General features: G+C 42.3%; 2 protein-coding genes and 1 pseudogene across 2 annotated transcripts in view; all 3 read right to left on the reverse strand.

Annotated features, from left to right (window-relative positions):
* The window catches only part of LOC118079388 (uncharacterized), a 79,455-nt gene extending 70,002 nt beyond the window's left edge, over positions 1–9,453 (reverse strand). Inside the window, exons 1-2 of the mRNA XM_035103551.2 lie at positions 6,416–9,453; positions 986–3,409 (exon numbers count right to left, since the gene is read on the reverse strand). Coding sequence (XP_034959442.2) covers positions 986–3,409; positions 6,416–8,926 — 4,935 coding nt within the window. The 5' untranslated portion in view covers positions 8,927–9,453. The remainder of the gene's footprint in view (positions 1–985; positions 3,410–6,415) is intronic.
* Positions 9,454–14,354: 4,901 nt separating this feature from the next.
* Positions 14,355–18,035, reverse strand: LOC132592570 (protocadherin beta-16-like; annotated as a pseudogene).
* A 10-nt stretch (positions 18,036–18,045) lies between these two features.
* On the reverse strand, positions 18,046–20,870 carry LOC118079389 (protocadherin beta-16-like). The gene has a single exon (XM_060278120.1). It carries the CDS (start codon positions 20,519–20,521, stop codon positions 18,056–18,058), a length of 2,466 nt encoding a protein of 821 aa, XP_060134103.1. The 5' UTR covers positions 20,522–20,870; the 3' UTR covers positions 18,046–18,055.
* Between the last annotated feature and the right edge of the window lie 3,114 nt (positions 20,871–23,984).

A 23,984-nucleotide genomic window follows, 5' to 3' on the forward strand; every position in this document is an offset into this window, starting at 1 on the left:
TAGATTTTGCTGTCTTGTGCAGCTGTACTGCCCAAGTACTCGTCTGCATTCCTGATAATCTTTGTTTCAGAGTACTTTACTTGGAGAGCAAGGATTGTGCAGTTTTCCAGCGGGGACTGGAAGGGTGTCAGCCTATTTTGTGGAAGTGATTCTTTGGATTCAGCACTATTTTATCTGATTCTTTCACATGTTTAGAGGGTTCAGTGCAAGCAGTGCTGCAGTTACCTGGGGAACAAAGGAGAGACTGGTAGAAACCCGGCAGAAGTTCTATGGGAAAGGCTGATGTTCAGTGGTAGAGAACCTGCCTTGTAGACAGAAGGTCCCTGGTTCAATCTACACTGGCATCTCCAGGCAAGGTGAGGAGAAACCCCTGCCTTGAAAACCTGCTGACAGACAGTGTAGACTGTAGACAATACTGAGCTGTATGGACCAATGGTCTGGTTCAATATAAGGCAGTTACCTATGTTCCTATGTTCCCTTGTGGCTTACAGTGGGTTGGGTGAGAGTCCTCTTGCTCAGATGAAACCAAATAGGTGCTCAACAAACACTAGTGACGGGAAAGATTCAGAGGATTCAAAGGATATACAACTGAAAGCTTAGGATGGCTCCACTACATATCCACCAAGCATGACAGCTACAATATAAGGAATATCTTCCTTAATTAACACCACTTCTAAACATTGTATATAGGTACCTGGGAACTCTGGTCCAATCGGGTTTCATACATGCATCTATATAGACTAACGTATGCAAAAAGGCTCACATAAAAGCTCAACAATACATGTGAAAGAATTGTCATGAATAAGTGATGGGTGGAAGAAAGAGGAGGGAATAGAAAAGGTGTAACATGGCGATAAATGAGAAGACATTAATTGTAGGCCTCTCATTTTATTTATCAAGAAAAAGCATTTCCAGTTTCATGGCAAAATGATTTAATTTTTTCTGGTGAATGACATATTTTCTTAATTAAAAAAATCTCTCTCACCTGTTCCATTGGCTTTCTGCTCTCCAAAGCATCAGGAGTATCTTGGGAAGCAGAAGGAGGGGTCTGGTTCACATTGAGGTTTGGGTCCCCCACAGAAAAAACAGGAATGAGGGGCCTGAGGAACCTGAAGTCGCTGCTTAAGGACCCACCGGTTAAGCAAACATCGTAGTGGTAACTCCTGGAAAGCGACCCACTCTGAGAATCCCCACAGTTCTCTGGGATGTCTGGTCTGGCAGGTGGGAAGTGAGGAGGGGCAGCGATAAAACTTTCCCTGGGATCCCTCCTGCAGATCTTGATGGCAGCAAAGGAAACAATGCAAACGAGGAACACAAAGGAGACTGCAGCCAGGCAGATCACCAAATACAAGGTCAAGCTCCCATCTTCTTCATGTTGGTCTTTACTAATCTCCACAGCCTTCATATAAGGATCCGAAAAGCCACCCACGGGAAGGACATGGAGCATTGCAGTGCTGCTCTGGGGAGGGAGCCCGTTGTCCCTGACCACTATCATGAGTCTCTGCTTGCTGGTGTCTCGCTCGGTCAGGGCTCTCCTGGTTCTCACTTCCCCATTCTGGGCTCCTATGCTGAAAAGACCAGGGTCTGTGGCCTTCAGCAGCTCATAGGAAAGCCACGAGTTCTGGCCAGAATCTCCGTCCACAGCCACCACCTTGGTGACCAGGTAGCCAGACTCCACCGACTTGGGGACCAGCTCATTGCAGGGGGATGTGCTGTTCTGAAGAGGGTAGAGGAAGAAGGGAGCGTTGTCGTTTTCATCTATGATTATGATTCGGACAGTAACTTCTGAGCTGAGGGGAGGAGATCCTCCATCTGTAGCCCTCACTGTCACTTTGAAATCTTTGATCTGCTCATAATCCAGAGATCGGAGGACATACAGATTTCCGCTTTCAGAGTTGACTGAGATGTAAGAGGCCACAAGGCCATCAGTGACCTTCCCAGGCAAAAGGGAGTAGGTGATCTTGGCATTCTTCTCAGTGTCCAGATCAGCAGCACGGACTGAGCCAATGAGCAATCCTGGAATATTGTTTTCCCGTATCTGCATTTCCCATGAAGACTTTTCAAATACTGGAGGGTTGTCATTGACATCTGAGATCTGAACGTTAATCATTCTTGTGGAAGTGAGCCTGGGGGAGCCCTGGTCAATGGCTGTGATGGTGATATTATACTCTGAGACTTTCTCTCTGTCCAGGGAGCTTTGGACCAGAAGTTGGTAATAGTTATCCATCGTGGGTTTTAAGACAAAGGGAAGGTTTACTTCCACAGAGCACACAGTTCTGCCGTTGTCTCCGGAGTCTCGGTCGGAGACACTGAAGAGAGCCACAAGTGTCTCCAGGGGAGAATCTTCTGCCAAAGGAGTAGTGATGGATATGATGGACACTTCAGGAACATTGTCATTCACGTCTTCAATCTCTACCAGGACCTTGCAGTGACCTGAAAGATCTCCTCCATCTGTTGCTCTGATGCTCATGCTGAAGCTGGTTTCTTTTTCATAATCGATTTCTCCAAAAACAGTTATTTCCCCAGTGAGATCATTTAAGTGGAATAAACGGTGTATTTTTTCAGGTACCCGGTGGAATGAGTAGGTGATCTGTGCATTCGAACCAAAATCCAAATCCGTAGCTTCCACTTTAGAGACCAGGGTGCCTTGTGGGCTGTTTTCCTTTAACCTAGCTTTATATTCAGGGTGAGTAAACTGTGGGGAATTATCATTGATATCCAGAACATCAATATTTATTTTAACTGTGGCTGTTCTTTGTGGCTCCCCTCCATCCAAGGCTGTGAGAGTCAGTCCAAAGTGTGGGTCCTTCTCCCTGTCCAGAGGTTTCTCTAGGACAAGATCCACATGCTTGTTTCCATCCTCATCACTTTTAACATCGAGGTGGAAATGCTGATTGTGACTGAGTGCGTAGTTTTGGATGTTATTCATCCCTAGGTCCTCATCTTGGGCAGATTCCAAAGGGAAATGTGTATTTGGAGAGACATTTTCAGGAATTTTCAGATCAAATTCCTTTGTAGAAAATTTGGGAACATTGTCATTCACATCTTCTATCTTGACTACAATACTGTAGAGCACTAATGGGTTTTCCAACACGATTTGTGAGAGAAGTAAGCAAGGATCAGTCTGGCCACATAAAGCTTCTCGGTCTATTTTTTCACTTATCAACAGATCACCAGAGTGAGTATCAAGGTGGAAATATTGCCTAGCGCTTTTGGACACTAGCTGGGCTCTGCGAGCAGAGAGCTCCCCTGTTCCCAGTTTCAAATCCTGCAGCACATTAGCCACCAAAGACCCAGTTTTCTTTTCTTCGGGGACAGAATAATGACTTGAAACACACAATGCTCCACGAAGACAAAGGAAAAGGAAAAGATACAGACCTTGTTTTCTCCTGAAGCAGTCTCCCATGGTTCAAGACTTTGCTTCTCCAATTTCTGGCCAATATATACACTTTCTGACTCTCATCCAGTGACAATCTCTACTTTTGGGGAAGTGCTGATGGCTTTGCTGTTCTGAATGTTATATATTTTCTCACAGACCGTCTTCTTAGCTGTCTTCTTGTTTCAAATATTCCTGTGAGCTTCCGGAGGGATTTTTCACAAAACAAAATCCTGAGTTCCAATTAATGCATATGCCTCTGCTGCCACCATGTGGCTGAATTAAAAACAATACAGCACTTCAAAGGTGCAGGTTGGAGGTAATTCCAAGGGTGATGTTAGGAACCCCATTCTAATGGCATGTGTATACCCTCTAACATTTCTCCAATGAAAGTAGGGTCAAGGGAAAGTGGGACATTCTGGGATCAAATCAGAAACCGGGATGGTTTCTCTAAATCAGGGCTGTTCCTGGAAAATAGGGAAACTTGGAGTGTCTGCATAGAGATGTTTTCTAGCCCTTCTGTTTTTTAATATTTATTTGAATGATCTCTTTCCTGAACTATATGCTCAAGTCTACCACTTGTCTATATTGACTGGTACAGAAATGTCATTGGTTCTATATATACAGATAATGTCCCTGTGGAGATGACAGTACCGAATCGGTGGTGCATGCCCTTTGTAAAGACTTGAGGAATGAGGTTATCACCCCTCTTTTATTGTCCATTCCGGGTTGCCCAGCCACTGCCACAGTGTCCTTTCTCTTGGCAGATCAAGATGAGCAGGTGACAAAAAAAGGTTGCAAGGTTTTTAGCTGGAGCAATTAGAATAAGATCCACTATTTGACTGTTGATTCAAAACCCTAAAATATATTTTATATAATTGACTTTTTCTTTGTGTTCTTTGTATACCGTATTGTTGTTTTATTGCTTTGGCCGATGGCTGGTGCAAATAAAGATTCATTCTTCCATTCATTCATATACAGATCATGCTGTACTACCCTTCACAACTTTAGGTTAATCTGAAAAGACTGAAGTCTAAATTCTCAAGCCACTGCAAGCTTCGGTTTTGAAGGTGTACAAAGCCAAAGTGTTTACCAAGACTATGTATGGAGTTCAAGATTGAATGCTGGAGATTAATGAATCCTTGGACAACACAAACCACTTTGAGAAACCAAGAAATACTTTTCTGTGTTCCAAGATGTTTCTCCAACGTAGTCTTACAACCAAAGCAGGTATTTGTTCTTGGGAAACAATAGCAATCAGTTCCTAGCTTTGCCTATATGTAAGTTCAGCAGGTTTGGGCTACCTATCCCTGATTTTGTTTGCTAAATACTTCTGTTTTTGGCTAACAACAACCACAATGGTGTTAACACCGCTGCCCCATCTGCTGCCACTTGGGTTAACACAGACTTCAAGATCTTAACTTGCAAAATTCATTAGCCCTGACAAAAGGAGTTTGCTTGCCACTTTAGCTTAGTCTGCTACTAGTCTGCTACTAGTCTGCTATTTAAATATTAAATACCCCTAGATACAAAAGGGGATTTCCAATTGGTAGGTTCGGTGCTTTGGCATCAACAGTTATATAGCTGACTTTATACATATAAGTCAGCTTACAAGGCTGCTTTGGCACTTGAGAGTTTGCCCTTGCAAAAATGGTTCAGTCCAAACATCAGCCCATGTTCTCCTATACTGCATTTTTATAGTTCTATAAGATCTCAGTTTATCTCACCAACACTTTCTTTACACTTTGGAAATGCAGAGGGATTCTATATTTCCGTTTTAATGGTAGACGCCAACCCTAAGATGAGAGGAAAATATAGCCAAATTGCTTGTTGTAGCAATAAAAACTAGGCCACAATTATTAAAAGGAAGATGAATTTTTCTGAGTCAAATTGGTCTATATTTATTAGCTATTTCTGTTCAGGGATTGTGTTGTTCCCTTATTTAAAAATGCACTGTTTGTTTGCCTTTCTTTCTGTTGTGGTTGTTTTTAATTCTATGGTTGTCTTGCAAATGAACAGTTTATGAAGCACTTCTACCTTTACTTCTGGTTTTGGAATGAGAGCTGCCATCCTCAAATCCACAAATACAAAGAAACGGAATGTCCAAAAGGCACCTTTAATTTTACACTCTATTTTATATTTTATATTTATAGTCTGCAGACTGAAACTCGAATAAGTCTTCAAACCAATTCTGTATTCTTCGATTAGTCATTGAATGATATACCTAACAGAAAAGGCTTTGCTTTACTGGTACTCTGTTCATAGCACATTATTTTGCTACAAGGAAATGTTGGGGGAAATTATGATAATATGCCCATAAGATGAAGACTTGCTTCTTGTTGAAAACCTCTCCATTTTTTCAGTCTGTTTCATTTTAGTCCTGTTAAGCATGGGGGGGGGGATTCAGTTCACCACCTAACCCACACTTCCCAAAACTATTTGAGACTTTAAACACAACTGTCCATACTTCTCCAAATTTTGCAGTGCAATTTTCCAAGCAAAAAATGTGTGCAGATGTGTACATCAGGGAAAATGTGAATAGGAATTCATAAGCATTGCATTACATTAAGGAAAATTGCATACCAAAATGTGCATATTAGAATAAATGCACTTTAAAATGCTGACAGACTTTTGTGAGCCATACATAAACATGGCAATATTTTAATCTTAGAATGTAGAATGCATGTAGATTTTCTAAAGAAGAACTGTAACAATATGCAGCTTCTGTAAAAAATAAAATTAAAAAATGTGGAGGTTCTCCCTCAGTTGCAATATTGTATATTTTCTCCAAAAAGTCTATTATATCCCTCTCAGTGTTTGAGCAATACCTCTCCGACTGGCCACTTCTATTGAGAAGAGAAAGGGAACAGGATTGATAGTGATATATAAACTTATATGGTAAGGTATTACATAATGTGAATGATGTGAAAGATTAACACGATATTTCTTTATGCAAAATACAGCCAAGCATTGAAACAGAAGAAGAAGCAATTATTTCTGATGCGTTCAGAAGAATTACTTGAGCTTAGGTTTCATTTATTCTGGAAGAAACAAAGGATAATATGCATCAAGAAAAGAGCAGTTTGAAATGAAACCATACAAAATGGATTCAAATGGTACTCTCACCTGGATAATATGTTGACTTTCACCTGCATGACTTGGGACTCCTTCAGAATCATTGGAACCCCTTGGATTCACCTGAGTGTTAGGAGGCTCCACAGAGAAAACAGGAAATAGGGGCCTGAGAAACCGGAACTCGCTGTTCAGAGACCCACCAGCTAAGCACACCTCATAGTTGTAAGCCTGAGATAGAGATCCAGCACCAGGATCCGCAGAGATCTCCTGGGAATCTGGTCCCACTGGGAAATTGGCTGCAGAGTTGTAGGTTCCTATGAACTTTTCACGTTTCTGCAACTTGATTACAACAAACGCCACTACAGAAATGAGAAAGATGCTTGAGATGGCAGCCAAGCAGATGATCAAATACATAGTCAGGTTGGGGTCTTCCTCCTCCGCTGTTTCCTCCTTTGGGAGAGCCACACTTTTCAGATAAGGGTCAGAGAAGCCGTCCACTAGAAGGATTCTGAGCGTGGCAGAGGTGGACTGGGGAGGATGGCCGTTGTCTCGGACGACCACAACCAGATTCTGCTTGAAGCTGTCTCGGTTACTGACTGGCCTCAGGGTGGTCACTTCTCCATTCTGGGCCCCCACCGTGAACAGACCCGGTTCTGTGGCCTTCAGCAGCTGATAGGAAAGCCAAGAGTTCTGAGCAGAATCCCTGTCCACAGCCACCACCTTGGTGACCAGGTAGCCAGTCTCTGCCCCTCGGGGAACCAGGTCATTCGAGGGGGAAGTGCCATTCTGGAGAGGGTAGAGGATGAAGGGGGCATTGTCATTTTCATCCACAACCTGAACGCGGATTGTAACTTCTGAGCTCAGTGGAGGGGAACCTGAATCCACAGCTCTCACTGTCACATGGAAGTCTTTTACCTCCTCATAATCCAGAGACCGAATGGCATACAGGTTCCCCGTTTCAGAGTTGATGGAGATGTAAGAGGAAGTGGGGCCATCATTGACCTTCCCAGGCAAAAGCGAGTAGGTCACTTTGGCATTCTGCGCTGTGTCCAGATCAACAGCATGGATGAAACCGATCAGAAGACCAGGAATATTGTTTTCTCTTAGCTGCATTTCATAGAATGGCTTTTTAAACATTGGAGGGTTGTCATTGACATCTGAGATTTGAACATGAAGTATTCTTGTGGAAGTGAGTCTCGGAGAGCCTTGGTCTGTGGCTGTGATAGTAATGTTATATTCACTGACTTTTTCTCTGTCTAGTGGCTGTTGGGTCACCAACTGGTAATAGTTGTTCTCTATGGGTTTGAGCACAAATGGCAGGTTTACTTCAGTGGTGCAGGCAGTTCTGCCACTGTCTCCAGAATCCATGTCTGTGACACTGAACAGGGCCACCACTGTGTCGGAGGGAGAGTCCTCGGGTAAGGGACTGATGATGGATGTGATTGTAATTTCTGGAGCATTGTCGTTCTCATCCTCAATCTCTACAAAGACTTTGCAGTAAGCAGAAAGTCCCCCTCCATCTGTGGCTTTGATGTGCATCTCATACTTACTAATTTCCTCATAATCAAGCGTTCCTTTGAGAATAAGTTCTCCAGTGTGTTTATTTAACTTGAACAATCTCAGCACCTTTTCTGGCATTTGGCTGAATGAGTAAGTGATGAGACCATTGGCACCGATATCCTTGTCAGTGGCTTCAACTTTTGCGACCAGTGTATCCAATGGGCTGTTTTCCATTAGTCTCACTTTGTACACAGATTGGTCAAACTGAGGCACATTGTCATTGGCATCCAGAACATCAATAATAATTTGCACTGTTCCAGTCCTTTTGGGCATCCCTCCATCAATGGCTGAGAGAATAAGGGAAATCTGTGGATTCACCTCACGGTCTAACGGTTTTTCTAACACCAGTTCTGCATATTTGCTACCATCACTTTGACTTTGCACATCCAGCCTAAAATGTTCATTAGGACTAAGGTTGTAGCTCTGGATAGCATTTTCTCCTTTGTCTGAATCCTGAGCTGTCTCCAAAGGGAATCGTGTATTTGTTGGAATGTGCTCTGATATTTGAAAGAGGATTTGATTTGTGGAAAATGTGGGGGAATTATCATTCACATCCTCTATCTGAAGTTCAATTCTATGCAGCTGCAATGGATTTTCCAGCAAGATTTCAGAGAGTAGAAGACAAGGATCATTCTGGCCACACAGGGATTCTCGATCTATTTTGTCCTTCAATATCAAATCCCCAGAATGTGGATCCAGCTGGAAATACTCCTTGGAGCTCTTAGAAACCAGCCGGGCTCTCCGAGCAGACAGCTCCTTTGCATCCACTCTCAAATCTTTTAGCACATTCGCTACCAGAGACCCACTTTTCTCCTCCTCTGCCACTGAATAGCGAAAAGACTCACACATTGCTGCACATGCACAGAGATATAGAAAAAAAGACACCACTTGCCTGCTGTTGTGATTTATTTCCATATTCGCAGCCTCTCCTCTACTCAGATCTGAAACATGTGATGATTCTTTCTAAGACAACTGCCAAAGTTGATTGTCCATTGTAAGTTTGCAAGGTATACTTTCTTATATTAAAATCTAGAAATGGATATGGTGCCTATTTCCACACAAAATTTCTATAGATTTGCTTGTAATGGTGATCTGCTTCCTTTCTCGTTGAGATTCCTTTGTCTGGTGGTTACAGACGTCAGACAGCAATTGCTGCTCCTTGATTATTTGTTCTGTGTTGTGTCATAGCACCACCTTGTGCTCAAGCTATGATATGATTCCCATAGACTTTTGTCACTTTCCAAACTGCATTAATGCAATCTTCTATAGCAATGTTTAGAATATCTCATAAGGTGTATTCTCATAACCTGTATTTTATATATCAGAGTTGTCAGTAATACACTTTAGATGTATATTTCCTGCACCCAGGAGGGGGTTGGGCTAGTTGACCCTTGGGATAGAATAATGGAATCATAGAATTCTAGAGTTGGAAGCAACACTAAGGATCATCTAATGCAGTGGTCCTCAACCTTGGGCCTCCAGATGTTTTTGGCCTACAACCCCCATGATCCCTAGCTAGCAGGAGCAGTGGTCAGGGATGATGGGAATTGTAGTCTCAAAACATCTGGAGGCCCAAGGTTGAGGACCACTGATCTAATCCAACCCCCTGCAATGCAGGAATCTCAACTAAAGCATCCATGACAGATGGCCATCCAACCTGTGCTTAAAAACCTCCCAGCAAGGTAGAATTCACTGCCTCTTGACTGCCACTGAGTCTGACTGTTGAACGGCTCTGTCAGAAAGTTCTTCCTGATGTTTCGTTGGATTCTCCTTTCTTGTAACTTGATGCCATCGGTTCAGGTCCTACCCTCTGGAATGTTTGCCCCATCTTCCATGTAGGAGCCCTTAAGATATTTGAAGATGGCTATCAGTCATCTTCTCTGAGTCTCTTCTTCTCCAGGCTAAACATACCCAGCTCATTCAACCGTTCCTCATAAAGCTTGGTTTCCATACCTTTTATCACATTGGTTGCCCTCCTCTGCACACATTCCAGCTGGTCAACATCCTTCTTAAATTGTGACGCCCAGAACTGGACACAGTGTGCCAAGTGTGGTCTGACCAAGGCAGAATAGAATTGTACTATTACTTCCCTTGATCTGGACATTATACTTCTGTTGATGCAGCCTAGAATAGCATTAGCTTTTATTTTTATTTTTTTGTTGCTGCTTCACACATAATGTTAAGCTTGTGGTCCACTAAGACCCCTAGATCCTTTTCACGTATACTACTGGTAAGCCATGTATCGCCCATCTTATATTTGTACAGCTGGTTATTACTGCCGAAAGAGTTGGATCCCTTCCAACTCTTCAATTCTATGATTCATTCAAGCTAAACGAAAAACATGAGACACCCTAATGAGTAGGAAAACTTCAGAATGGGAACTGTGTACATAGTATCAAAGAACTGTGCATCACAGAGTTGGATGGATCCTTGTGGATCATCCAGTATAAGCCCTTCATTGATGCAGGAGATGTACGGCTAAAGTATCTGCCACAAATAGATCCAACAAGATAGTCCCCCACCTGCTGCCGGAATGCTAGGGGGCTATCTATGTTATTCTTAAAGTGTGGTGTCCAAAACTGGACATAGTAGTCCAGGTGAGATCTAAGTAGTGCAGTAAAAAAAACAAAAAAAAAACCCCTGGAACTATTACTTCCCATTAGTTGAAAATAATTGGCACTTTTTTGTCTGGGTGGAGAGTCCTGCTGACTCATGTTCTGCTTAATGATAAATTTCATTACTGAGATTCTTTCCACATGTACAAATTTGCAAAACTAAATATCTTCCAGGTGCATTTCATTTATTTTGAAATTTATTCCTGTCTTAAGAGGTGTTAACTACCCTTCTTAATTTTGTGCCAGCTGCAGATCTAGTACGGATTCCTTCCATCTGTTCATATAACTTCATATACAGAGGTGCCTCGACTTACGAATTTAATCTGTTCCAAAGGCACCTTCATAATTCGAAAAATTCGTAAGTCGAAAAGCACCATTGGAAACGCGATTTGCCATAGGAATGCATTGGAAATGGGAAAATTCATAAGCAACCCCATCTAAAAATTCATAAATCGAAAAAACCTTATCTAAAACTGCTGCGGTTTCCATTCGGATGTTGAGAAATACGTAAGCGTGTGGCCATTTGCCCTACTCATAAGTCGAAAAATTCAGTTGTCGAGTCATTCGTAAGTCGAGGTACCACTGTAATGGTTTGTTTGGATAAATATGGCAATATTTGGACTGGGTTTATACAAAATGTAGTAGACTATTAATATATACATATGTATTCAAATAATGACAGCAAATTGATAAAAGAATGTATGCATTAGGGTATTGCATATATTCATATATATATTCTACACATTTTTGTGCCTGTTTGTTTTTCTTTTCTTCTATTTGCATCACTTTATTTCTTAATAATTGAAACCTTATCAATAAAATATATTCATATCATATAATATCAGGGTGAAGAGTATCTGGCCCAGAACAGGGCCCTGCTGCCCCCCCCCCCACTCAAAACAACACTTTAATGTGATGAGGAAATACTGATGAGCACTCTTTGATTACAGTTCTCCAACCAGCAATGAATCCACCTGATCATCTCGTTTGCATATATGTAACCTGCTAACCAAAAGATCATGGACTTTGTTAAATTATTTCCTGAAGTCAAGGCAAATTGCATCCAGAGCATCCACAAAATTCACTAAGCTAGTACCCCAATAAAATGGATATAAGATTAGTCTGGCAGGATTTCTTTTTCGCAAATCCATGTGGTCTTTTACTAATCACTGCATTGTTTTCAATATGCTTACAAAATGACTTCTTTGTAATCTAATATTTTCCTTAGAATCAAAGTCAGAGGGAATAGTCTCAAATTTCCCAGATCTCCCCCCCCCTTAAAAAAAGAAGACTGGAGTGACATTTGCCTGTCTCCAGGCCTGTAACAACTCACCTGCTCTCTAAAACTTCTCACTGTTGATAGACAGAGGGTTTCTGAAAGAGTATCAGCAATTAATCTGTCCCTGAAGACTTGAACTAATTTAATACAACTAGGTAATCCTTGACCAGCTCCTAATCTATCTTGAACTGCAATCCTGCACCCCACCCATCAGTCCTGCTGCCTATGTAAGGTTGGACGCAGTTCCCCTTTTGGGAGAAGATAAATGCAAAACAGGAGATGAGCAGTTCTGCCTTCTCTTTGTCATCTGTTACCATTTCACCATCTTTACTTGAAAGAGCCCCTTTTCTTCTTCACCAGCCTCAGCTCCTTCATAGCATTAGCTTTCCTGACAACTCCTCCTAGAATTCAGAGCTACTTGCCTGTGTTCATCCTTGGTTACCTGTCCTTCCATTTATTATACATGTCTTCCCTGCTCTTAATGAACTGTACTGGTTACTGGTTTGTTTCTGGGTTGTTATTCTTCTAATCCATGGCCAGTGCATTGCTGCCCCTTGCAATATTGCCCCTCCATGGTGGCACTGACCCTCTGGAATACCCCCCCCCCAAAAAAAAGCATTCAAGTTGTATTATTTCTTTTTGTTTTGTTTTTACCTTAAACTGTATATAAATTGTCTAAATAAGTCCCTAATGCTGTCCTCCAGTTTCTTTTGCTGCTGGTTTTAATATAGTATACTTTAAGTGCAGTCACGTTTAATCACATTTTTGCTGATTTATTGTTGCCCACTTTAAGATACCTTTCTTACTAAACAGTATGTAGACTGAGGGCTAATCTACACTGGTCAGTTATAAGATCAAAAAATTGTTATAAAAATGTGACACCAGAGGGCATTGTAGAGCAACAATCCATCATTAATGGGAAATTGGGTCGAGAGCTATATTACGTTGTGGGTTTTTGTTTGTTTTTTAACGTTTTCTCAGATCAGTGTAGATCCATCCTGAGAATGTTCCACATGATGCTAGATGCTTTCCAGCATATGCCAAGTTAAGTTGCAAGCAGAACATTATTAGCACAATAGAAACAATCTTGAATACAGTTCTCATATCAGCTGTTAAGGAGAACTTTTATGCTAACATAACCATAAGGAGGCTGCACCAAGAAAGGAGGGAGGCAGTTTATTTCTCGTTTATTTCTCCAATGGAGGCCAGTCTTATTCATCTAGCAGAGGGCTGGGGAACATCAGGCACAGGGACCAAACTCTGCCCTCCAAGTCTCTCTGTTTGACCACACCCCTTATCCACAGGCCACACCCCTCCCTGGCCCAACTTTGTTACACAAGTCTTTTGCTTGACTGGAGTATGCCCGCGAATCCTGATCTTGATGCTTGCATGGCTTGAGGAATGTGTAAGTGTGTTTAGAAACTAGACTTGAGGAAGGTAAAATTTACATTCATTGCTCTGCCCACTTGCTTCTGGCCCTGCCCAGCACTGGCATGTGGCCCTTGGAAGGTGGTCCAGAAGGAAATATGGTCCTTGGACTGGAAAAGTTCCCCCTGAGGATTACTGCCAAGTAAAAGTTGTCATGAAAGCCTCTAGTGAATATGTGAACGGCCTTGTGAAGCCATACTTCTTTCTTTAAAGTCCCCAGGTGTCTAGATGAGCCCCAACAAATGAAACAACCAAAAATGCTATATTCGAAAAGCAAAGCAGCATAAAAGCTGTAGAAAGTGTTAGCCATTGGTAGTCTGCAATATTACCATCTATGTGGATTTAGTCCTGCAGTATTTCAATAAGAGCCTGTCCACTACTGAAATACAGATGCAGAGCAAGGCTATTGCAAGGGAAAGACAATTTTACCTTGAGAGATTCTCTGCTGCACACCAGGTTGATTATTGAGTCAATAAAAAGTCATTTGCTTTGGTGACTAATCTGGTGGGGGTGCTGTGCTCAAATGTCGTTTTAGATAGAGAATATCAGGAAACTCACGCATTGGTTGAAAGGACAAGTGGGACTACCAAAATCAGAAAAATATAGGACAGCATATTTCTTCAAGAAACAGTAAACATGTGCAGCAGAAATAACTGCTGCAGAAAATATGTAGATAACATACCTGGATTTAAAAACACTTGTTAATATATATGTGGGAACCCTGGCCCTTCAGGCTGCAGCAGGGGCATAGGAAGGGCGCGGGGCGAAAGGGGCGCTCTGCCCTGGGCAGCGCAATCCTGAGGGCGCCATTGCGACTGCCCCCGCCCGCGTTGGGCGCCCCGCCCCCAGAACGTGCACCAGCCCCGCCCCAGTCTGCTCTCCACCCCCGGTGCTGGAGTATGAAGCTCCGCCACTGGGCTGCAGCTTGTGGGAGAGGAGGAAAGCCAAAATACTCCAAAAACTCCATGTGCTCCTTTTTCCTCTCCCCCTCTTCCTTTCAAACCAATGTCTGTGTTTGCTTTCTCCTCACTTCCCTCTCCTTTGTGTTTCGGGTACTGATTACATATAAGTCACTCTTGGTGCCTTTCAAGCTGAACAGCAGGTCAAAAAAAGTAAATAAATGCACATAAGCATTTAAAGATACTGGTATGCACATCAACATCATCCATGCTTTATTAATTTCTTCTAGGAGAGAGTGACACGCTGGTGTACATGCAACAATTATGATTATGCATGAAGTCTGACTCTCGAGCCAATTTTAGTGCAGAGACCCACAATGCAGGAGCTGACAGACAGGACCCTAAAAATGAATAACGATGGAAAAAAGATGGGCTTGGAAGAAAGGGATTTGAGTAAATGATAGATGAAAGAAGAAAAGGAACAATGGAAAATTGAGGTGAAGAATGAAAGGGACAGTGGGCTGCGGGGAAGAACCACCTCACATTGAACTTGGAAACAGTGGGGCTCTCCTGTTAGCAAAGAACACCACAGAACAGGGAAAGAAACTGAGACAAAAAAGGAGCAATAGGACAGAGGTGCAGAAAGTAGATGTGGAATAAGCAGTCCATGTTAAAACTGAACCTCTGTAGTCACTATATAAGTAACCAATACAGAGAAGAATAAGGAGACAGAAACAAATATCAGATGTGATTGATTACCAAGCAACAAGCATTCCCAAAGTCATCATGACCTGTTTTGATATGATATACTGAGATTGATATTTAAAACAAACAAAAACAAACCAACAAACAAACTGAAAGCTTCTTTCTCACCTCTTCCCCCAAATCTTCTTTCCCCACCTGCTCAGGAATATCTTGGGAAGCAGAAGGAGGGGTCTGGTTCACATTGAGGTTTGGGTCCCCCACAGAAAAAACAGGAATGAGGGGCCTGAGGAACCTGAACTCGCTGCTTAAGGACCCACCGGTTAAGCAAACATCGTAGTGGTAACTCCTGGAAAGCGACCCGCTCTGAGAATCCCCACAGTTCTCTGGGAGGTCGGGTCTGGCAGGTGGGAAGAGAGGAGGGGCAGCGATAAAACTTTCCCTGGGATCCCTCCTGCAGATCTTGATGGCAGCAAAGGAAACAATGCAAACGAGGAACACAAAGGAGACTGCAGCCAGGCAGATCACCAAATACAAGGTCAAGCTCCCATCTTCTTCATGTTGGTCTTTACTAATCTCCACAGCCTTCATATAAGGATCCGAAAAGCCACCCACGGGAAGGACATGGAGCATTGCAGTGCTGCTCTGGGGAGGGAGCCCGTTGTCCCTGACCACTATCATGAGTCTCTGCTTGCTGGTGTCTCGCTCGGTCAGGGCTCTCCTGGTTCTCACTTCCCCATTCTGGGCTCCTATGCTGAAAAGACCAGGGTCTGTGGCCTTCAGCAGCTCATAGGAAAGCCACGAGTTCTGGCCAGAATCTCCGTCCACAGCCACCACCTTGGTGACCAGGTAGCCAGACTCCACCGACTTGGGGACCAGCTCATTGCAGGGGGATGTGTTGTTCTGAAGAGGGTAGAGGAAGAAGGGAGCATTGTCGTTTTCATCTATGATTATGACTCGTACAATAACTTCTGAGCTGAGGGGAGGAGACCCTCCATCTGTAGCCCTCACTGTCACTTTGAAATCTTTGATCTGCTCGTAATCCAGAGATCGGAGGACATACAGATTTCCGCTTTCAGAGTTGACTGAGATGTAAGAGGCCACAAGGCCATCAGTGACCTTCCCAGGCAAAAGGGAGTAGGTGATCTTGGCATTCTTCTCAGTGTCCAGATCAGCAGCACGGACTGAGCCAATGAGCAATCCTGGAATATTGTTTTCCCGTATCTGCATTTCCCATGAAGACTTTTCAAATACTGGAGGGTTGTCATTGACATCTGAGATCTGAACGTTAATAATTCTTGTTGAAGTGAGCCTGGGGGAGCCCTGGTCAACAGCTGTGATGGTGATATTATATTCCGGGACGTTCTCTCTGTCCAAGGGACTTTGGACCACAAGCTGGTAATAGTTATCCATTGTGCGTTTTAAGGCAAAGGGAAGGTTTGCCTCCACAGAGCACATGCTTCTGCCATTATCACCAGAGTCTCGATCTGTGACACTGAAGAGGGCCACCACTGTGTCCAGAGGAGAATCTTCTTGTATACTGCCAGTGATGGATATGACGGACACTTCAGGGACATTGTCATTCACGTCTTCAATCTCTACCAGGACCTTGCAGTGCCCTGAAAGACCCCCTCCATCTGTTGCCCTGATGTTCATGTCATAGCTGGTTTCTTTTTCATAATCAACTTGACCTAAAATAGTGATTTCCCCAGTCATGTCATTTAAGTGAAATAAATTGTATTTTTTTCAGACACCCGGTGGAATGAGTAGGTGATCTGTGCATTCGAACCAAAATCCAAATCTGTAGCTTCCACTTTGAAGACCAGAGTGCCGTGTGGGCTGTTTTCTTTTAACCTTACTTTATATTCAGGGTGAGTAAACTGAGGAAAGTTGTCATTATTGTCCAGAATGTCAATATTTATTTGAACTGTCCCTGTTTTTTGTGGCTCCCCTCTCCCTGTCCAGTGGCTTCTCCAGGACAAGATCCACATATATCCTTCCATCTTTGTTGCTTTCTACTCTGAGACGGAAATGCTCATTTGGACTGAGTGTATAGTTTTGGATGTTATTTTCCCCCAGATCCTCATCTTGGGCAGATTCCAAGGGGAATCGTGTATTTGTAGGAACATTCTCGGGAATTTTCAGATCAAATTCATTTTTTGAGAATTTTGGAACATTATCATTCACATCTTCTATCTTGACTACAATACTGTAGAGATCTAATGGGTTTTCCAGCACAATTTGTGAGAGAAGTAAGCAAGGATCAATCTGGCCACACAAAGCTTCTCTATCTATTTTATCATTTATCAAAAGATCCCCAGAGTAAGTATTAAGGTGGAAATATTGCTTAGTGTCTTTGGACACTAGTTGGGCTCTGCGAACAGAGAGCTCCCCTGTTCCCAGTTTCAGATCCTCCAGCACATTAGCCACCAAAGACCCCCTTTTCTTTTCTTCAGGCACAGAATAGTGAAGTGATATATTCAGTGCTCCAGGAAGACAAAGGAAAAGCAAAAAATACAGACCTTGTTCCTTTCTGTAGCCGTCTCTCATGGTTCAAGAATCTGCCTCTTCAATGTCTGGCCAAAAAAATGATCTTTCTGACAGACCCCCCAAGATAATCTCTGCTGCTGGTGAAATAAATTTGGTGCTGCGGGCTTTTATTTCTGCACCACAGACAAAAACTGGCTGTCTTCTTGTTGCAGAGGTTTCTTTAAAAAAAATAAAATTCTAAGTTCCAAATTATGTGTTTGTGCATACTGCCACCATGTGGATGTATATTGAAATACTAACTAGGACTGCTTTTCATTCAATGTTTGCTAAAACTCGAACTTTGCACATAAACACCATATTCCTTTCCCTCAAATAATCCTAGGAAGTGTAGTTTAACTGTCACAGAGCTGCAATTACAATTATCTATAACAAAATCCACTTTTCTGAAGCTCCTCTCTCCTACTTAGAATACTGTAGATGCAACAGACAGTTATTAAGTTTCCAGATTATGGTGAATTATCTCTGCCTCCCACAGAGATAATGTATTATGAGAATAATATTTAAGCAATGTATGACCATGTCATAAATAACTCTCAATAGAGCTTTGTAATTTTTTTCCAATACTAAACATCTAAAAAATGAACATATGAAAACTACTGTATATAAGCAATATTCTCACCTGGAACATATCCTGATTTTCCTCTGGATGACTTGGGACTCCTTCAGAATCATTGGAACTCCTTGGATTCAGCTGAGTGTTAGGAGGCTCCACAGAGAAAACAGGAAATAGGGGCCTGAGAAACCGGAACTCGCTGTTCAGAGACCCACCAGCTAAGCACACCTCATAGTTGTAAGCCTGAGATAGAGATCCAGCACCAGGATCCGCAGAGATCTCCTGGGAATCTGGTCCCACAGGGAAATTGGCTGCAGAGTTGTAGGTTGCTATGAACTTTTCACGTTTCTGCATCTTGATTGCAATAAATGCCACTACAGAAATGAGAAAGATGCTTGAGATGGCAGCCAAGCAGATGATCAAATACATAGTCAGGTTGGGGTCTTCCTCCTCCGCTGTTTCCTCCTTTGGGAGAGCCACACTTTTCAGATAAGGGTCAGAGAAGCCGTCCACTAGAAGGATTCTGAGCGTGGCAGAGGTGGACTGGGGAGGATGGCCGTTGTCTCGGACGACCACAACCAGATTCTGCTTGAAGCTGTCTCGGTTACGGACTGGCCTCAGGGTGGTCACTTCTCCATTCTGGGCCCCCACCGTGAACAGACCCGGTTCTGTGGCCTTCAGCAGCTGATAGGAAAGCCAAGAGTTCTGAGCAGAATCCCTGTCCACAGCCACCACCTTGGTGACCAGGTAGCCAGTCTCTGCCCCTCGGGGAACCAGGTCATTCGAGGGGGAAGTGCCATTCTGGAGAGGGTAGAGGATGAAGGGGGCATTGTCATTTTCATCCACAACTTGAACGTGGATCGTAACTTCTGAGCTCAGTGGAGGGGAACCTGAATCCACAGCCCTCACCGTCACATGGAAATCTTTTACCTCCTCATAATCCAGAGACCGAATGGCATACAGGTTCCCCGTTTCAGAGTTGATGGAGATGTAAGAGGAAGTGGGGCCATCATTGACCTTCCCTGGCAAAAGCGAGTAGGTCACTTTGGCATTCTGTGCTGTGTCCAGATCAACAGCATGGACGAAACCGATCAGAAGACCAGGAATATTGTTTTCTCTTAACTGCATTTCATAGGATGGCTTTTCAAACACTGGAGGGTTGTCATTGACATCTGAGATTTGAACATGAACTATTCTTGTGGAAGTGAGTCTGGGGGAGCCTCTGTCAGTGGCTGTGATGGTGATATTATACTCAGAGGCTTGTTCTCTGTCCAGTGGCTGTTGGGTCACCAGCTGGTAATAGTTGTTCTCTGTGGGTTTGAGCACAAATGGCAGGTTTGTTTCTGTGGTGCAGGCAGTTCTGCCACTTTCTCCAGAGTCCACGTCTGTGACACTGAAGAGGGCCACCATTGTGTCTGGGGGAGAGTCCTCAGGTAATGAACTGGTGATGGAAGTGATTGATATCTCTGGGGCATTGTCATTCTCATCTTCAATGTCCACAATGACTTTGCAGTAAGCAGAAAGACCTCCTCCATCCGTAGCTCTGATACGCAGATCATAATTTCTGTTTTCTTCATAATCAATTGTCCCTGAAACGGTAATTTCCCCAGTCTTTTTGTTTAAGTTGAATGATCTTAGCACACTTTCTGGCACTTCACTGAATGAGTAAGTGAGGTGAGCATAGGGACCAAGATCCATGTCAGTGGCTTCCACTTTGGTGACCAGTGTATCCAATGGGCTGTTTTCCATTAGCTTCACTTTGTACTCAGATTGTTCAAATTGAGGAAAATTATCATTAGCATCCAGAACATCAATGATAATTTGTGCTGTTCCAGTTCGTTTAGGGATCCCTCCATCAACAGCTGAAAGAATTAGGGTAATCTGTGGATTCACCTCACGATCTAACTGCTTCTCCAATACCAGTTCTGTATATTTGCTTCCATCACTGTTCCTTTGGACATCCAGTCTAAAATGTTCATTAGGACTAAGTGTGTAATTTTGTACAGCATTTTCTCCTATATCTGAATCCTGCGCTCTCTCCAAAGGGAATCGAGTGTTCACTGGTACCTGCTCAGGTATCTCAAAAATGAATTCCATTTTTGAGAATTTAGGGGTATTATCATTGACATCTTGTATTTGAACTTTGATTCTCTGCAGCTGCAATGGGTTTTCAAGCACAATTTCAGAGAATAGAAGACAAGGATCATTCTGACCACACAGAGACTCTCGGTCTATTTTGTCCTTTAATATCAAATCCCCAGAATGTGGATCCAGATGGAAATACTGTTTGGAGCTCTTAGAAACCAGCTGGGCTCTTCGAGCAAAAAGTTCCTTTGCATCCACTTTCAAATCTTTCAACACATTAGCTACTAGAGACCCACTTTTCTTTTCCTCTGGCACTGAATAGAGGATGGGTTGACACATTGCAATACACATGCAGAAATACAGAACCAAACTCAAAACTTGCCTTTTGTGCATTTCCATTGTTCCAGCTTCACTTCCAGTCAGTTCAAATTAGAAGAAGTATCTGTCCAGAATTTCCTTTCTTGAATTACACACCTTCAAGGCCAATCCGTCCTTAGCTGTTTTGAAACAGATGCAGAGGTCTGTTCCTTTGGATTATAATCAGCAAATGGCCTTTCTTTTTAAGATTGCTTTGTCTAATGGCTGCAGCTCTCTGAAAATACGGTCTTTGTTGTGTAATAGCACCACCTTGTGTTGGAATTGTGGTACAACTCCATTTATGAATGTTACCACTTGCCAACCTACACAGATCTTTTAGGAGATCTAGAAATCCTTAGGTTTTCTAACATGTAGTCTAATAAATCATTATATATATATATATCAATCACCCACATGAAGACTGCTGGGACCGACTGACAAGAGTGCCTTGCATTCAGTTTTCAAAATGTCCCAGTCTGGATACAAAGAGCACAAATACACACCGATTACTACAAAAGTGGTAAATTTAGACTTATCTCTCTTTTACTGGCAGACAACTTATAACATAAAACAATTGAGGTGTTTTTTTGTTAGCTATGCAGATGAAACACCATAATATTTCCATAATATTTGTTAAGTTGTGGGTAAGCATAGCAGACGACACAGCAATCTCTCCAAAGCAGCTCTTTATTCGGAAGCTGGAACAGAACTGAACTGCATTGCTGAGCTGGCCTGCTTTTATAGAGGCTGGCTCAAACAATGTATCAAACATAATTCAAAGTTCCCTCCTAAAACAACTGTCAAGGACCTGAGGACCTGAGGGAAAACTACATAAACTAATACATAACACCCCTCCCCACCGAGAAAAGGCATTAGTTACATTTGTAATGGTTTCAATTAGGTACAAGAGCATAACAGTTTCAAGGTACATAGCTTCGTATTTACAATGCAACGTTACATACACTAATACATAACAATATTATTTTATAATTCTGAACTAACATAAGGTCAGCGGAGGCAGGGGGGAGATAGAATTACACTAACCAAATGGATTTTTTTGCTCCCCTTCCATCTGGGCACCTGTCTTACCTGCCAGTTTACAAACGAGTTTTGAAACTGTCCTTAATTTCAAAATCAGCTTCTTTGGTGATTCAGTAGCTTGTTGTTAAAGGATGGGGGGAGGGTAGAATCAAGGACCCTGCCAGCCTCATAGATCTAATTCTGAGGTGTGTGTGTATGTGAAATCTGCTCAACATATAAATAGAACATGCATTTAAAAAATTCAAATATAAAGCACAATTGAAACATATGAAATCCAAATTGGACCACAGCATTCTTGCATAATATCCATAGTGGAAGTAGCAATATTAATACAATAAATATTGATAACAAAAAGATGGGGGGGGTGTCTTTCCACCAAAGAAATCTAGACGTGGTCATCACTAATCCTCAGGTCTCAAAACCAGATTTCCTTTTATTATTCAAATGGCTGATAATATATATATATAATTAATGGTTCCAAAAAGCTAGAATCACATTCACAGAAAGATGTTACAACAATAAATAGCCCCTTGAAGGTCAGAAATGTCTCTTGCATTTGTTTGTTTGTTTGTTTGATAGTGTTACAGAATTGGAGTTGAACTAAATTGGTTTTGGTGATTCTCTCCACCCCCATTATTTTATAGCTGTAAGAGGATTCTGCAGAAGGTTGGATATCCTGGTTGGATAATCTTAAGCTTGCAGATTCCCTGAGAGGTTGGGTCTTTCAATAACCAAAGAGGTGGCCAAGTACAAGTGATTTGTTGCCTTAAGAAATAATGGTGAGAGTTCAGTCTGGAAGGGGGCATGTCCTTTTCCCCCTCGCCTGACTGGAAGCGATGTCATTAAAGTGTTTATAAAAGAGAACAATATATTGACAGCCTTGATCAGACTCAGAGAGCAGTGGAAATACTTTCCTCCCTCCCTCTATTCCACACCTCCTTTTTTGTCTTGTTTGTTTGTTTGTTTGTGCCTGTATAGCCAGTGCCTGTAGCAACAGCAATAGAACCGGGCAGAAAACAAACTCTCCGAAGAAGAAGAAGAAGAAGAAGAAGAAGAAGAAGAAGAAGAAGAAGAAGAAGAAGAAGAAGAAGAAGAAGAGGAGGAGGAGTTTGGATTTGACATCCCGCTTTATCACTACCCGAAGGAGTCTCAAAGCGGCTAACATTCTCCTTTTCCCTTCCTCCCCCAAAACAAACACTCTGTGAGGTGAGTGGGGCTGAGAGACTTCAAATAAGTGTGACTAGCCCAAAGTCACCCAGCAGCTGCATGTGGAGGAGCGGAGAAGCGAACCCGGTTCCCCAGATTACGAGTCTACCGCTCTTAACCACTTAACGAAGAACATCCAGCTCCTCCATATAAAAATCAGCAAAAGTCACTAAGTCAAGCATCATTGCACATATTTTCGCAGCGCATTAAGTGTGACTGCCAAGTCCACACCTGTAGAGTGTGGGAGAGTCAGAGGAAAGAACTCTATTCTTGAGGTGAAAGACATGGGCTACTTGAAAGCACTTTTGCAAGCAGCCCTGGACTGCTCTTCAATTCTATGAAAACTGAAGAGCAGTTTGTGTAAGGACTTTCAAACAGCCCCACAGTGTGCTTTGGAGTCCCAACAGCCCCCTGATGACACATGGTGACAGGTGATTGACAGATGGGTGGCCCCACCCACCTGTCAAATTTGGCCCTTCAAGGATGGGGCGATAGGAATACAGCATATCAGGAGTAATTCCAACCCTTAAAAAAAAAAAGTTACATAAGTTTTTCTGGTACAAACCTCGTGGCAGTTTCAACCAAAGGAGAAAGATTACACATTTTATGAAGTCACCCAATAATTTATTCGTTTTTTACATCGCCATGGTTAACTCAGAAAGTGAAGTAAGCAAATACAGGAGGAAACATTTATGTTGTTGTTGTTGTTGCTGCTGCTGCTGCTGTTGTTACAAGCATTTGAAAGTTTGGAAAATATACCACTGAAGGGCACCTAGACAATATGTTAATGTTTAATTCAGAGTTTGTTCTGACAATAAAACTGATAATTGAAGCATGTTTTAATTTCAATAATTCTCCAGAAGACTTTCCTGTAACACAAACTGGGAGGTCTTCAAAGCAGTCACTACAAGAGAAATCAAATAAAAAGCTGCATATTTTGAAAAAGAAAAAAAGACCGTTAACAAGTTAATAACACAGATTAAAGATGTGGTGCAACAACGTAAAAGGACAAACACTATTTCAAAGACTTGATGCTATTAAAAAAACACTTAATTTAGTATGGTGTTCATAGGTTTGTAAATTATCAACTTGGGTCAAATAACTACTTAACATTATTTCCAGAATAAGGAAACAATCCATACAGTTAAAGCATTTGATAAAATGGAGTGGTCTATTCTGGGAGCTGCACAAAATGTAAATAGACACTACTTTAATATCCTGGATTATGATGTTTTCAAACCCTACTGCTTCAAAATAG

The sequence above is a fragment of the Zootoca vivipara genome, chromosome 8 (assembly GCF_963506605.1).
Source record: "Zootoca vivipara chromosome 8, rZooViv1.1, whole genome shotgun sequence".
Classification (NCBI taxonomy): domain Eukaryota; kingdom Metazoa; phylum Chordata; class Lepidosauria; order Squamata; family Lacertidae; genus Zootoca; species Zootoca vivipara.